The sequence below is a fragment of the Vulpes lagopus genome, chromosome 1 (genome assembly GCF_018345385.1).
Source record: "Vulpes lagopus strain Blue_001 chromosome 1, ASM1834538v1, whole genome shotgun sequence".
In the NCBI taxonomy this organism is placed as follows: Eukaryota; Metazoa; Chordata; class Mammalia; order Carnivora; family Canidae; genus Vulpes; species Vulpes lagopus.
Genome location: NC_054824.1, coordinates 8490916 through 8507754, shown reverse-complemented (window position 1 = coordinate 8507754; position 16839 = coordinate 8490916). Strand labels below are relative to the sequence as shown.

The 16839-nt window shown below is 36.0% G+C and overlaps 1 protein-coding gene across 3 annotated transcripts in view; it reads right to left on the bottom strand.

Moving 5' to 3' along the window:
• PDSS2 (decaprenyl diphosphate synthase subunit 2) overlaps window positions 1-16839 on the bottom strand; it is a 251828-nt gene that overhangs the window by 85230 nt on the left and 149759 nt on the right. For all 3 annotated transcript variants that reach the window (XR_005986063.1, XM_041743959.1, XM_041743948.1), the window contains one exon: window positions 14191-14389. Coding sequence is in view for 2 of the 3 variants with exons in the window: in XM_041743959.1 (XP_041599893.1) it covers window positions 14191-14389 (199 nt within the window). In the remaining variant the exon portion in view is untranslated. The remainder of the gene's footprint in view (window positions 1-14190; window positions 14390-16839) is intronic.

Genomic DNA, 16839 nt, shown 5'->3' with positions numbered 1-16839 from the left:
CAAACACATCTTGCAAATTCCAGGGATCCCATGTCTTTCAGATACATAGTTCAATTTTTAGTTCAATTAGTTCCTTTTCAAACTGGGCTACACTAAAAGACAGATGTTTGTAATTTAGAGACATCCCAAGGTTTGCTTCAAAGGCAGCCACAGAAATAAAAGCATGACTCATATGCATTAAAATCCATGCATCTTGTCTAAAACTGTAATTGTATTTCTTCCAAATACGTTTGCAGCTCTTCAAAATCTGTGAATCAATGGAATTCTAAAAATAACTGGCTCTACTGGTACTGTGTTCTAAAAAATTAGGTAATCCTTTTTCCCCCTCCTTCAAAGAAATCAGGTTATAGAAACTTGAGACTGGCTGTATTGTACTTTTGAATAAAAAATGAATACCCTTGGGTTAGAAATTCCCCAATCTATAGAGATACAATTGGCTTTCTTTCTTTCTTTCTTTTTTTTTTTGGTTGATATAATTTACATGAAGACTGAAAATAGGTGATACAATTGGCTTTTCAACTGGTATTTCCAAGGCTTAACACAATGCACACAAAAATTTTTCTTGCACTGCCAATGCTTTTTCCAATAGATGAATGAGTTGTACAAATCATAGCTATTTTAAAATAAATTTGTAAAACTATTACTTTGTTTAATCACTATTTTCAGAAATTTACATTTGCATATCACCTTATGGCTTTTAAAATATGCATATATATATATATATCTAGATCTTAGATATTTATAAAAGATTTTCAAATCTCTAATACATTTCTGAGTTTATAAACAACTTTTTCTTGATTCCTTCGTTTTTCTTCCTATTTCACGACATTTTCAGGATCTAAACGTATTGCAAGTTTAGACTCTTTCCTACAACACCAAGAATTGTAGACTATTGCCGTCAGTAAGGATATGGAGATGGAATTAATGCCTTTATTTTACAGATGAGGAAACTAAGAAAACAGGTTGTCTCTATTTAATAGTTATTTCTCTAAAATGTTTCATAAAGCTCCTATTGATGTTTGTATTGAAATATTTATTCCAATATTTTAAAACTACTAGTTGTTTAAGATACTATAAATTTCAATACTGGTAACTGCAAAATTGCTGGCAAAAAAAGGTATCATGGTTCTTACATGGTTTCTTTGAGTTCTACTACAGTTAAGCATGAGGATTTGGAGCCAGATTGCCTATATTTAAACAGCAGCTCTACTATTTCCTCAAGGAAATTACTTAACCCTTTCCTGTGCCTTGGGAGAGATCAATACACACAAAGCACCTACAATGGTGTCTACTACATAGTAAGCATTCATAAATATAAGTTGTTCATATTATTTTGTAAATGTTTTGTACTAATTTTAATAAATATTAAATATTCTACATCATGAAGTTTCTAATTTCACTTGAAAAATGGAATATTAATACACTTAGAGACCGCATGCCTGGCTGGCTCAGTCAGTAGGGCATGCAACTTTTGATATTAGGGTCATGAGTTCAGGCCTCATGTTGGGCATAGAGCTTACTTTAAAAAAAAGACATTAGATAGACAGTCTGGAGAAAAAAGATGAATGATCTAAACTAGAATTCTGAGATAAAATGAACCATCCAACATTAAATGGCGAATTAAGAAAAAAAAAAAAAAAGGCAGAGATAGAAACTAGGTCCATAGACTTCTCCTTCTTAGTTCTTTCCACTTATGTGGCTTTATAGGTCATCTCTAAGGAGTATAAAATAGGTAAGTGCTACACAACTCAACACACCATGAAAACATAAGTGATCCACACAGAAGTGAAAGCTGAAGCAGCTTAGGAATGACATAGTTAATCCAATATTCTAAATATGAAAAACAGGAAAACTATCCTTTAAAAATCAAAGATTGGCCATACAGTATAGTTTTGGTGTTTACTCATGTCTGACTAACTTGCTATGCACATTGAAAATGTCCCCAGAACAAAGACAATTAAGCCACATGAATAACAACAAACAATGCATTTTCCAAAATGTTTAAAAAGAAACTTCCTTGGCACAGTCATACTTTCCAACAAACTCACTTTAATGTTTTCACAGTTTACAATATCAGAAATGACCTCAGGGTCAGGCATTTGTCAGTTAATGGCCTGTTGGGCTAATGGCCTTCAGCTTTGCCTTGGGCACACAAGTCCTCCAGTAGGTCATTAGCTGCCAGGAAAAGGCTCTTCCCCAATCACTATTGCTAAATAAATAAAATTTGCTCCTGGGTTAAGGACTCATAGCCAACTTTGGCTTAGGGTGATTTTTTTCCATGAGTATTTACAACTCTGAGGAATCAGGAAAATGATGGAAATGCTAAAACCAAAATTATATCAGTACAACTGAGCTATATATGGCTACTAATGACAAGTAGCCACATGGATCCCTTTGAATGCTCTTACCTGTTCTTCTGCTTATGGTGTTCAAATTTGGTATCAATCTAATACAACCAGGCACTGGATTACAAATGCACCACATTTTGGAATTTTATATTTAAGTCAGTTGTTTGGAGCTCCAGCCTTTTTTCCCCCAACATTTGATGTTATAAATGGTAGGTAGGTTCCCAGGGCAGCCCACTAAAGCTTGGTTAGACCATAACATTAGAAATGCCACGTACTTAAAATAGAAAATAAAATAGAAAACCAGAATCTTATAATACCTGCAATTAAACAAAACAGGAAAACAAAACTAAATAGGAAATATTTTTTAAATGGCCTTTAAACATTGACAGTTATAGGGAAATCTGGTTTAATGAGATAATGAGGGTAGAGCAATGGTTCTTTCTCATGTCTTTTTCATTTCTAATTATATAATTTTCCTTATTCTTAACAAAAGACCATTCCAAGCTTTACTCTGTTTGCCAACTCCTAAGTAAAGTTTTTCGGCTGATTTTTCCTTTGAAAGTAGCACAGAGAAGGCAAAAAGATGGATAACAATATTTCTGAAATATCAGGCAAGATAAAGAATGAAAAATGAGAAGAAAAGGGTTGAAGAGGATGTGTATACACTCTAGGGATTGCCTGAGATAAAATTAACTGATTTGTGAACAGAAAGAGACAAAGAAAGAAGCATCGAGGACAAATCTATGGGATAAAGAAAGGATGAATGAAGAGATGTGAGGTCAGGTAGCTGACAATGTAGAAGAAGGAATCTGTTGTGCAACCACTCAGTACTTTTGTTAACTCCTAACTCAGGAGGTTCCTTGAGGAAAATCATAGAAAGGCAAAAGGTACTTTTGTACCTTTTGTACTGAATAACTCGAGCTGAAAAGTAGATTTCTTTTCCTCCCTCTGACTTGAAGTATACTATAAGATTACCATAATCAATGTATTTCTACCTCTCATGGCCAACCATGGTGTGGGGTTCAACTCTACCCATTTAGAGAATATATTTTTGTAGAACCCAGACTTTTTTTTAAACGGGCTTCTTTGAATGCCAGGCATATGGAAGAAATTCCCTTCCTAGTCACCAGTTTTCTGGTTGACAGACACTCAGAGAAGTGTCCATTTTGCCTGATGGCATTTGACCTTCTTATGGCAAAAAGACTTTATTCCATTGTTTTATGGCACCCAAAGGGCAAAGTTCAAGTTTTTAATGAGATCATAAATTTTAAAAGAACATAATATTGTATTCTTGTTGCTAGTACACTTCTCAAACACTAACCATTTATCACTTTTGCTTTAAAGTTCAAGGAAGTGGTTTAGAATGGATATAATGTCTGTTTAATAGGTAGCCGTGTTAGCAAATTATAAGAAACTGGAAAAATCTGGGGATTTTGAAATTGTAATTTTATGATGGCATCTTGGCTTTAATTGATAGGGAGGATAGCTGCTTTTATTGCTAGAACATATGACACCCCACTTACCTTCTGCACACATTTACTCTAGTCATGAAAATCTATACTTGAGTATATACTTGAGTATAGATTTCTATGTGTAGAAAAGAACATTAGGGATCCCTGGGTGGCGCAGCGGTTTAGCGCCTGCCTTTGGCCCAGGGCGCGATCCTGGAGACCCAGGATCGAATCCCACGTTGGGCTCCCGGTGCATGGAGCCTGCTTCTCCCTCTGCCTATGTCTCTGCCTCTCTCTCTCTGTGTGACGATCATAAATAAAAAAAATTAAAAAAAAAAAAAAGAACATTAATCTTGGGTGTCAGACTAAAGAGGCTAAAAGATATTAATAATTTCTATAAGTAAAATAGTGTACACAAGATCACAATGTCTATTTTAAATGAATATGATAGAGAAAATCTCAAATTTCATATGATATAGCATGTTTCTAGGTTTCACTTTTCTTTTTTTTTTTTTTAAGGTAGGCTTTACACCCAAAATGGGGCTTGAACTCTGGACCATAAGAATAAGAGTGGCATGCTCTATTGACTGAGCCAGTTAGCCACCTCTAAATTTTTCTTTCTTTCTTTTTTTTTTTTTTAAGATTTTATTTATTTATTCATGAGAGAGAGAAAGAGGCAGAGACATAGGCAGAGGGAGAAACAGGTTCCCTGTGGGAAGCCTGATGTGGGACTTGATCCCAGAAACCCAGGATCACGCCCTGAGCCAAAGGCAGATGCTCAACTACTGAGCCACCCAGGCCCCTGCCCCCTTTTTTAAGAAGAGAGAGAGTGCACATGCATGGGGGGGGGGGGATACAGAAGGAGAAGGAGAGAGCATCTTAAGCAGGCTCCATGCCCAGCATGAAGCCTGATGTGAGGCTCAATCTCACAACCCCGAGATCATGACCTGAGCTGAATCAAGAGCGTAATTGACTGAGCTAGCCAGGAGGCCCAGGTTTCACTTTTAATGTGAAATTGAAAGCAGAATTAATATAACAGATAATACAAATGTCAAGTAACCAATACCAGTCTCTTTATTAAAATATATAGATGATGTAAAAAAAAATATATATATAGATGATGTAAAAGGGGGAGATTTATATGCATAAATTGAGCATTATTTATACAAACAAAATTCTTCCTTGTAAACAACATATTTATGCCTTTAGGAAAACAAAGTTAACATAAGGAAATACATCAGCTATGTAAGAAGTACATCTGTGCCCTGGTTATTTAGAAATATAAATCACTAATGCTTAATAGAACAGTCCCAAGACTGACATCATAATGTTCTGGGGTGTTCAGATGAGAGCCAGGCTAACTTGCAATCTCCCACCTGATGTATATAATGATAGGTCCATTACATGAAAATGACTATAAAAGTAGAAAAAAATAGCATGGTGAATTCAGTTTTTTAAAGACTACGGTTATCACTATACGTGTAAAATAAAGGACTTAAAAAAAAAAAAGTGACAGGTAGCAATCCACACAGCCTTATTTGTACTGTGGCTTAATCCTAAAGTACAGATCCAGTCTACAAAATAAACAGGGACCTGAAAAAAGCCTCTAATGGTCAGCCAGATTTCTAAATTATAGTGCTTTTCCATTTCATGTTTTTTCCCCAATTATTCATTCAGCATGTCTCACTGACAGCTTGATGCTCAGATACTAAAATTTTAGATTCTGGTATGACCCCATCATTTCAGGATTCAGTGATGTTCTACATGCACACAATATAGAGCAACTTATTATTTCAATGGAGTCAGGGAATTTATGGCTTAAAAAAGGCATTCTAAGGTCTCTAAGTCTAGGGTCTGTGTACAGTGAAGTACTAAAACAAGAAAGTGGACCTTAGCTCCCATAGTGAAAATGAATGAAAATTCAAACAGTAATTTTTAAACTCACTCTTGAATTCAAAATCTTGTTAATTCACATTTCTGTGACTAGAGCCATAAAATAAGAAGACAATTACCAGAGGATTAATATACCAATTTCTATACTTAGAGATATTTAAAAATCTAAGTGTTACCTAAGGCAATTACCTTGAAGACCCCTAAATGTCTTCAGGGAAAAGCCAAAGGGAGAATAATTGACTTTGCTAATTTTACCCTTGGCAATTATAAAACAGCTCTGAATTTCTTATGACTGCAGAACCCTTCATCTATGGTTTGCCCCAGGAGAAGTGTAGACATAAACACATAATACAGAAATTCAGACAAGAATCCAGTAACACAACAAAATAAAAAATTGGTAGAATAAATGTCATAAAAAATTAAAGTTGCTACAAATACACTGACTTTAATTACCAAGTTAAATACACATCCTCAAAAAAAAAAGCTGTCACTGTGAAAAAACTGACATACTATATACAGATATTCTGTATTAATTTCTATTTGCTCCCTCACTGCTCTGGTCTCTCTTTTTATTGCTATTGCTGACAAATTTTTCTTTTATTTTTTTGGGGGGAAGTATACTTGACATACAATATCCTGTTAGTTTTAGGTGTATATTATAGTGATGCAATACATTTTAAAAAATATTTATTTATTTTAGAGAGAGAGAGAGAGAGAGAGAGAGAGAGACAGCAGGCCAAGGGGAGGAGCAGAAGAAGGGGAGAGAGAGAGAATCTTTAAGCAGACTGCACCAAGTGCAGAGACAGACACAGGGCTCAATCTCACAACCCTGAGGTTACAACCTGAACTGAAACCGAGAGTCTGACGCTCAGTTAACTGTGCCACCCAGGTGCCCTTGTGGAATTTTTATACATTGCAAAATAATCCATACAGTAAGTCTAGTTATTATCTGTCACCATACAAAGTTATTACAATATTATTGTATTCTTTATGCTTAACATTACATCCCTATCTATAACTTACTTATTTTATAACTGGAAGTTTACCTCTTAATCCCCTTTACCTATTTTGCCTACCTCAACCCCTTCCGTTTTGGAAACCAAGAGCTTGTTTCCTGTATCTATGAGTCTGTTTCCGTTCTGTTTGTTCATTGGTTTTGTTTTGTTTTTTTTAGATTCCACATATAAGTGAGATTATACGACATTTGTCTTTCTTTGTTTGACTTACTTCACTTGGCATAATATCCTCTAGGTCCATCCATGTTGTCATAATGGCAAGATTTCATTCTTTTCTATGGCTGAGTAATATCCATACACAAACACACACACACACACACACACTCATATATATGGCATATGGTATGTATACCACACCTTCTTTATTTTTTTTTATTTTTTAAAATTTTTAAAAAAATTTTATTTATTTATGATAGTCACACACAGAGAGAGAGAGAGGCAGAGACACAGGCAGAGGGAGAAGCAGGCTCCATGCACCGGGAGCCCGACGTGGGATTCGATCCCAGGTCTCCAGGATCCCGCCCTGGGCCAAAGGCAGGCGCTAAACCACTGCACCACCCAGGGATCCCCCCACACCTTCTTTACCTGTTCATCTATTGACAATGCTTCTTACAAGAGAAAATTAAAACATTATTAAATAGAAATCGAACTTTACTAAGGCATTAACTACCTGTATAAAACTTTAAAAAACTTAATGTTGCCCCAAAGACATATTTATCACTACCTCCTGCTCCACCTAAAAAATGCTTATTAACGATTAGTAGTATCCTTAATCAACTTAAGCTTCTGAGAACTCATATAAGAAAATTAGTTTACTTCTGAGACATAACTTTACTTTCCTCAAAAAAAAAAAAACTGTCAAGTATTTAAATGAAAGGAACTGGTTCTGAGTATGAAGATTTGCCTTATCAAAGAGAAGTCTTGACTTTCAAGAGCTTTGTTACCCCTATAATCTCCTCAGTTTAAACTACTGTTCACATGGCTTGGAAACCATCTATTATGATTAAAACAGAGCTACTGGAAGACTAGATTTGTAGAAGATCAATTATGGACCCCTGGACGTGGTACTCAAGGTCTTTCACAAAAACTGATCCCTGATCCAGTGAAGGATCTTTTGAAATTGACCTTCATCGAACTTGCAAACTTTGAAGAATAAGGGACAAAAGGATCCTTTTTTGGATGAATAGAATGGTTGCATAGAATAAAGGCTTCAATTCAACACACAACTATCAAATTAAAACAAAACAAAAAACAAAAAAAACCCCAACAAAACAAAACAAAACAATTTACCATGGCCTAAAAAGGAAAAAAAAAATCCTAACCAGAAAGGGTCAATAAAATGAAAATCTAAAAATGCAAAACCTGTGCAGAGACCATGAAGGTATTAGGGCTCACTGAAGAGGGAAGAAATGCAGAATCATTCTTATTTCAAGGAGAAGCTTCAGGCTCAACTGTTTGCTTGGATATGCTGTTTTTGGTGTGTGTGTGTGTGTGTGTGTGTGTGTGTGTTTGAATCAAATACTGCCACTGAAATCCAGTGCCTAATGGAGCAGATGGTGGAGGTCTTAGACTCTGGAACATTTATAGTGATGCTTCTGAATGCAAAACACTAAGAGTGGATTTCACAAACTACGAAACTGAATTGATTTTGATGGGAGTAAAGCCTCCATTTTCTCTGAACTTGAACTACACTGAAAGAAAGAATGTGTGGACGATACAAGCTAGCTAAGAAAAAGGAAGCCTCATTCCCATAAATGAGTGGTTAAAGCAAGTGAATGTTTGTGTCATTACAGTGTGATTATATTTGTGTGAAATACCACCATCTAAACCTTATATAAGATTTCAACAGAATAGTTTAAAGTAAGTTAAAACTAATAATTAGAGAAGACATAAATTTTTCTAAAGGCAGTAAGCCTTGCTTTTAATGTAGGGGCCAGGCTGAGGCTAATTACCGAAATGTGGATCTAGTTACTAAACCCTATCTCTTCTTAGGTATGTGAGTCTAATCCATGAGTGGCCAGTGTGTGTGACTACAGCTAATCATGTGCGGCACCAGGCACCCAGAAACTACACCAAGCCTGTATTTTCTGAGGCCTGCTCCCTCTCCAAGACCCAGAGTTCATCACAGACCACAATAGGTACGGTCAAGAGGAAAGATGGATGATATAGTCACAGTGTGGCTCTCAAAGGCAATGGATCAATCATCTTTCCACTAACATATGAATTCTGGTAACAGAGAGAATTTAGTGAGACCCATCAAAGTAGACTATACACATAGAAAATAGAGCAATTCGAGGATAAATAAAAATAAAAGGATGGCCAAATGGTAATAAATCTCTGGCAGGAGATTTGAGATTCTCTATTATTCTATTTTATATAACCAATTCATTTCTTTTGCAGTTTTTTAAAAAGATTTATTTATTTATTTATTTATTTATTTATTTATTTATTTATTTATGATAGACAGACAGAGAGAGAGAGAGAGAGAGAGACGTGGAGACACAGGCAGAGGGAGAAGCAGTCTCCATGCTGGGAGCCTGACGCGGTCCTCGATCCTGGTACTCCAGGATCGCGCCCTGTGCCAAAGGCAGGCGCAAAACCGCTGAGCCACCTAGGGATCCCACTGTAACCAATTAATTTCTATATGAATATAAACTATATATTTAAGGCACCTTACCATTTTTTCCCTAAAAATCAGCAGGCCCATCTCATGAAAATATGTGCCAGCCAAAAGTCTGACGAGAAGATAGAGCAGAATGCTATCTGTGTCCCACTATCTTTATCTGTATCTTCCAGAGTTTTGGCTGGGCACATGGCTACCCACAAGAAAGTTTACATTTCCTAGTCTCCCCTATAAGTAGGTGTGGCCATATCATTAAATTCTGGCCAGGAGGTAAGCAGAATGATCTTTTTTTTTTTTTTTTTCAAGATTTTATTTATTTATTCATGGGAGACACGGAGAGAGAGGCAGAGACATAGGCAGAGGGAGAAGCAGGCTCCCTGCAGGGAGCCCAATGTGGGACTCAATCCAAGGACCCTGGGATCATACCCTGAGCCAAAGGCAGATGCTCAACCACTTGAGTCACCCAGGCGTTCCTAAGCAGAATGATCTTAAGTAACTTCTGAGAAATGTCTTTAAAGTGGTGATACTATATAATTTATCATCCAAACTCAGACACCTAAAAGTAAAAGGGAGTGCTAAAAAAATTAAAATTTTATACTTTATTTTTGTAAAGATTTTATTTATTTATTTGACAGACAGAGAAGGACAGAGAGCAAATGTAGGTGGAGCATCAGACAGAGAGGGAAAAGCAGGGTCTCTGCTGTGTAGAGAGGAGGACCCTGGGATCATGATCTGAGCTGAAGGCAGATGTTTAACCCACTGAGCCACCCAGGTGCCCCAATTTTATACTTTTCGAAACATGTATTTAGTTTTGTTTGCTTAAATTTTATTTAAATTCCATTAATTAACCTATAATATGTTCTTGGTTTCAGAGGCAGAGGTCAGTGATTCATCAGTGTTATGTAACACCCAGTGCTCATTATATCACAGACCCTCCTTAATGCCCATCAGCCAGTTACCTTGTCCTCCTACCTGCACCCCCCTCCAGTAACCCTCAGTTTGCTTCCTATGATTTAGAATCTCTTATGATTTGTCTCTGATTGAAACATGTATTTATTAACTAACAATTGACTTTATTATGTTGGTGGACTTGTTAACAAGTTCTCTTAAAAAACTATTTTCAAAAATGAAATTTAAAAACAAAGAAAAATAACATACATCCATGTACATGAAAACAAAAAACTTTATATTGGTTAACTGAATATTAAAAAATAGCTAGTAGAATAATTATTCTTGGTATATATTTACATAGTTTAACTATTTCTTAGCCACATTTGTCCCTAATATTGTGCAAATGGCATTTTTCTGAAGAATGTGCTTTTTTTTTTTTTTTTTAAAGAATTTAAGTAATCTCTATATCCAACATGGGGCTTCAACCTACAACCCAGAGATCAAGAGTCACATGCCCTACCGATTGAGCCAGCCAGGTGTCCTGAAGAATGTGTTTTTAAAATACGGCACTTAAAAATAAAACTGCCAGCAATATTCTTCACAGTTGCACTTTATGACTAATTTGAAATTATTCATACCTTCAATTGATTCTTATTGGCAGATCACAGTATTTTTTAATTGAGAGAATGCTCAATCTATAGATTCTGAGTTACCTGTAGGCTCTGAGCAAATTTGCTAAATGAAAGAGGAACTCCATTCTAATTATTTTTAAATATTGTAAAATGTAACTATTCTAGTCCAAATATTTTCAAGGTACTTGTCTTTGCTTCCTTCAGAGTAATTTTCTTTGACAAATATTTTTATAAGACAAAGCTTGTCAAATAAATTGCCTATATGATTCTTTTGAATGTTTTGCTAAAATTAGATGCTGCAAAATCTAGGTCTTCTCAATTTCATTTTATTCATGTGTGTGTGTATAATTTATTCAAAATAGGAACACTACCAAAAGATTCTTCTTACAAGGTGAGATATTCCAAATCACAATTACAGAACTGCAAATTTTAATCCTGGGTAGTATTTGAGATCTTACTATTTATTTTGTTCTCTTCCTCCCTTGCTTTTGTAAGGAAAAATTCCAATGGAATTTTCATTAACTGTAATTCATTAACTCTTTTCATTATAATTCCCTAAAAGTTTCATTTGGTGTTCTATTTGTTGAATGCTTGATTTAAGATTTTGAATGGATTCTGAGCAAGATGTCACCAAAACTTTGATGACTCATTCAATACCATTTTTGGTTATAAAGATTTTGAAAGTCTGATTAATGATAGGCGACAAAGACAGAAGGCACATATTGCTGTGCTGACCCTGTATTTTTGTACTCAATACAAAAATCCTCAAAATCTTAACAGTTCAAAGACTTGAACATTAAAGATACTTGTAAATTTTTATAACAATACTTTCTATTTTAATTAACAGAATGTTGACGCTTGTTTGGATGTGATTATGAATTATGGGTATGCCACAGTGAATTCCAACTATTCCATAGGTTTTGTAATGTAGTAAGAACATTGTTTTTACCACAACACTGTGTGTGCCTCACCAAAATGTGTACCTGTATTGTTATTATAAACTAATAATTTTATCTCCCATGTTGTACGTCCAGTGTGGGGCTTGAACTCTTGACCCTGAGATCAAGAATTGGATGCTTTACTGACTGAGCCAGCCAGGTGCCCCTTCCATGTTGCGCTTTAAACTGAAGTTCCAATCTCACTCATAATGGCTTTACCTCTGATAGAATATACTTCCAAAAGCTTTACCTTGATTTCATGAATGGATGGAAAAAATAAAGCTTTTCCTGAATTAATTAAAATGATTTAATTGCTTAAAGTACCTGAAGACACTCAACTAAAATGGAATTATTTAGCTGTTTGCAAAGTTCTCTTCTGCCAACAAATGGAAAGTTATTGGTTACCCTTGACCACGTGCACATAAAAGCTTGTAGTCGAAAATGAGTGAAATTAATTTAGAAAAATAGACATTTGTCTAAAAGTTAGGCTTCACAAAGTGGTATGAATATATACCTTCTGTAGCTATATATGTTAAGTCGTCATCTTCAGGAAATCTGAAAGTAAATACTAACTTCGGAAATAGATCGTGATACTTTTTCAGCAGATCTGATGCTTCTTGTTTTCATGTGGCCAGTGATAACAGTATGGCCTCCATAGTGGCTAGTGAATGTTCACACTTTGTGTAAATATGCATTCCTTATCAACTTTCTCAGTATTTAAAAAAATGAAATATATAGTTTTTAGCTTATTGCTGTCAAGAGGGTTTATTGCAAAAACAAAGTGTTGCCAAACAATTAAACAGTTAGAGGTTTACATTATACAGGCAAGCGTGGTCAGTCTACTCTCTACCTTCTCTGATCAGCCTTGATTTTCCATAGATACTTCACTGATGTCCAACTTCCACCTTACTATGTTTCCCACTGAGCTTTTGGACTGGTACCTGGTGGCTTGGTGACTCTTGAAGGCCATGCACAGGCTGCATAGGTTAACCTAGACATTCAGCGTACTTTGTTCTATCAGCAATTGCCCTGCGTTCTGTCCTTGATTGGGAGGTGTCTGAAAGGGTTGGGAAAAGAGGTAAGTTATTGCTGGTTGTCCTCTAGATTTAATATCATGTTAACATGAGAGCACTCTCTCCACTGTACATGGGTCTCATATACTAGTAGCCTACACTGGACAAAAACTGAGGCAGAGGTTGGAAGTATAAAGCAGACATCTACGAGACCTATCCTGGCTCATCCTAATGTAACTTATTCATAATCGTTCTCTCTTAAAAATCCAGGACAAATGTTAAATCAGATGGGATTCTGGGTCAGCACTTAAGACTATCCTAAGCAAACCAGGATGTCCTCTCACTTCACCTTCAAGAGAAGGAGATCTGTCTTTCTCTGTACTTCCTCCTCCTCCTTTCCTGTGGAATGGAGTGAGAACATGATGGCAGCCATTTGAGGCCAAAAATAAAGCGTAAGATAGGGATGGCAGAGCAATAAGACAAAAAACATCTTGGTTCCTGAGTTTGTAGAATTAACCCCAGATTGCCTACTCCTGGATGTTTTTACATGAGAAAGAATAAATTCTATCTTGTTCAGGCCACTGTTATTTCATGACTAAACTGATTCAAACTCATATATAAGGAATATTTCTATCATCTTTCTAGAAAACAGCTTGGCAATATGTACCATCAAGAATGCTAAAAATGTTTAAACCCTTTGCACCACTTTTAGGTATTTATCTGAACAAAATAATCTGAAATGAGGGATATGGCTGTGTAAAGATGTTTACTGAAGATCTATTTATGACAATAAAAAATTAGAAGTGACTTAAATTCCCAAAACGAGAAATCTGTTAAATAAATGATATTACATCTAAATAGCTGAATATTACACAACCATTACAAAGTGTGTGAAAAATGTTAATAACGTAGGAGAATACCCACATTATAATATGATATAGGAAAAAACTGGCAGGATCAAAAAAAAAACCTTATGCATGTTAAGTTCTCATCTATGTTACAAAAAATTCACATATATAAAGGTAGGAGTAAGCAAACAAAAAGCTTGAAAGGAAACACATCGCAATAATAACTAACAGTGATTATCTCTGGATAGTGCGGTAAATAGGTAATATTTGTTTATATATCTTCTTTGTGTTAAATATTTGACAGTATTTTATAATTAACAAATAATTATAACCAGAAAAAAACAGAAGTTAATTTCAAAACTCCTTGCTAGCATTTACTGGTTTTACCTGGTGCTGACACTGCCACCATCATCATCAAAATTTTACTGAGCATCTATCTACATGTGGGGAATTGGGGCAGCAGGGTACACAGACCTCCAGAGCTCCAGCAGAGCCTCCTAAAAGCCATCCAGATACAAATAAACTGCCCAGTATTACCTTGGTATTTTGTAGCAGAGCTAGTCCGTTGCAGGCATTTGCTAGAAGAAAGTCTCCACTCAGGATAGCTATTTTATTTCCAAATTGCATGTCTTTCAGTGGTCCATCAGAAGATTGCAATTCATTTAAATTTACTATCCCACGATGTACGAGGAGAGCAGTATGGATAAGTTCTGTGATCTCTGCCAAACTTCTTTGACTAAAATATGAAGGTAAGATTTGTCTGAGTTTCAAGAATACCATCGTATTAGTAATGCCAGTTTTCAACAATAAAATATTTCAGTGACTAGTCTCTCTCTCTCTCTCTCTTTTTAAAATATTATTCCTTTTTAATGAAGTTTTTAATAGACGGCTCTCCACTGAGCAGTTTGGGATCTATAAGCAGATCTTGACATGTTCCTTCCGTATAACATTCCTCACCTTCCATCCCATGAATAACCAGGATTTTCCAGAGAAGCTGGCCAGTGCGGCCACTCTCTACAGTTCCATTTAGATACTTGTTATTAGTATACCTTTCCCACCTCTGTGATTTTAGGATTACTGAAAATCCTTACTAGTACTTAATGAAACTCCAATTTAAGGGGAAACATAACCTGTGTCAGGAATTATGCTAAGCACTTTTATACATTATCTTTTTTAATCCTAATGCAAAGCTATGGTATTTACAGAGCTGAATAAAATGTGGTCTCCTTCCTTAAAGATCTTACATTTCAAAATAAAAACCAAGATATATACCTATAGTAGTAAATAAAACAGAGAAGGCCCTGGAGAAGTTTATAGTATAGTACTGTATCAGATGGGATATCAATAAATGTTTTTCTTTCCTTTTTTTAGAAAAAGACTTTATTTATGTATTTGATAGAGGAGAGAGAAAAGAGCACAAGTGGGAGGAAGGGGGAGAGGGAGAGGGAGAAGCAGCAGAGCCTGATGTGGGGCTTGATCCCATGACTCTGGGATCATGACCTGAGCCGAAGATAGACACTACCATCTGAGCGACCCAGGCACCCCAAAATGCTTCTTTTCTTATACTTTTCTATAGTTTATACATTTTCTACAATGACAAAAGTATTATTTTAATATCATAAAAATCCAAACAATTTCTAAAATATTTAAATTCCATAACCATCCTATGATAGGTATTAACTTCTCGTTATATGTGAGAAAATTGTTGCACACTGTTAAATGACTTTCCCAAAGGCACACAGTAACGTAGGGCTGGAAATCTGTTGGAATTTGTTACAAATGACTTCATGGAATCAGACTACCTGGTTTCCTTGTCCTTGGTTGTCTCTTCCACACTAACTCTGGGCTTAGCCATGTGACTGACTTTGGCCAAAAAGACCTTAGCAAATGTAACACAAGCAAAGCCTGAAAAATGCTTATGGATTAAGACTTGTCCAAAGCAGTCACATGAGTGATCCCAGGCAGAACTATCTGGTCAATCCACATATTGCTAAGAAATAAAATGACTGTTTCAAGTTACTAAATTATAGTTTGCTACGTAGCAATAGATACCTGATACAGAAACTAGCATATCTGGGTGTGGTGTGCTGCTTAACAAAAGCCTAAAATATGTGTCAATGGCTTTGAGTCTGAATGATGGGGGGGCGGGGGCAGGCTAAATGGGAAAGCTGAAGAAATGGCAAATTCCTAGTGGCATCTGGAAAGGCAGTGAGAAATTGTTATTGGAGACTGAGAAGGGACATACTGTGTTAGAAGGTAGTGAAACAACTGGCAAAACTGTTGCCTATGGTAACTTGAAAGATAGAAAACATATATAATGAAATTATGTATCTGGATGGGGTGATTGATTCTCAGGCAGAATGGTGAAATGTCATTTGGATTATTGTAGCTGTGCATGCCAAGGTACAAGAGAGATGAGCTAAAGAGAGAATTGTTAGTTTGGAAGCACAATTTACAGGACTAGTAAGGGAGAAAATACTCGCTATGCTGAAAATAAAACTTTTGGGACAGCTGGGTGGCTCAGTTGAGCGTCTGCCTTCAGCTCAGGGTGTGTGTGATCCTGGAGTCCTGGGATCGAGTCCTACATTGGGCTCCCTGCTTGGAGCCTGCTTCTCCCTCTGCCTGTGTCTCTGTCACTCTCTCTTCTCTCTCTCTCTCTGTGACTCTCATGAATAAATAAAAATCTTAAAAAAAAAAAAAAAACTTTCACATCTCCAGTCTCTCCAGAAAAAATCCTGCCAAAGAAAGAAATGGTATTAAGAAAAAGATAAAAACAAAACTGTGGCTATAAGACCTTTTCTAGAGACCTAAAAATATAAGGTGATGCCCAACAGATCCCTCTGCTAGACAAAAGGTCTTCTAAGAACTCCAAGGGTTCTGTCCCACAGCAGCCTTACACCCAACTTAAAGTTGAGATGTCCATCTCCAAAAAGAACTATGGATGTGGCTTTTAGGACATGAAAAGAACATCAACAACATTCAAGGAAAAAGCAGTTAAGGGAGTTGTATGAGCTTCAAGTAAAAGTGACAAGAGACAGTCCAAAAGGGAAAAAGGAAAATGAAAAAAAAAAAAAGGAGCTTCTAAATCAACTTCCATGGACAAGAAATCAGGCTGAGATGGCTACTCAGCTACAAGTATAAATCTCTTCCTCCTCTCCTCCTCCTCCTCCTCCTCTTCTACCACTT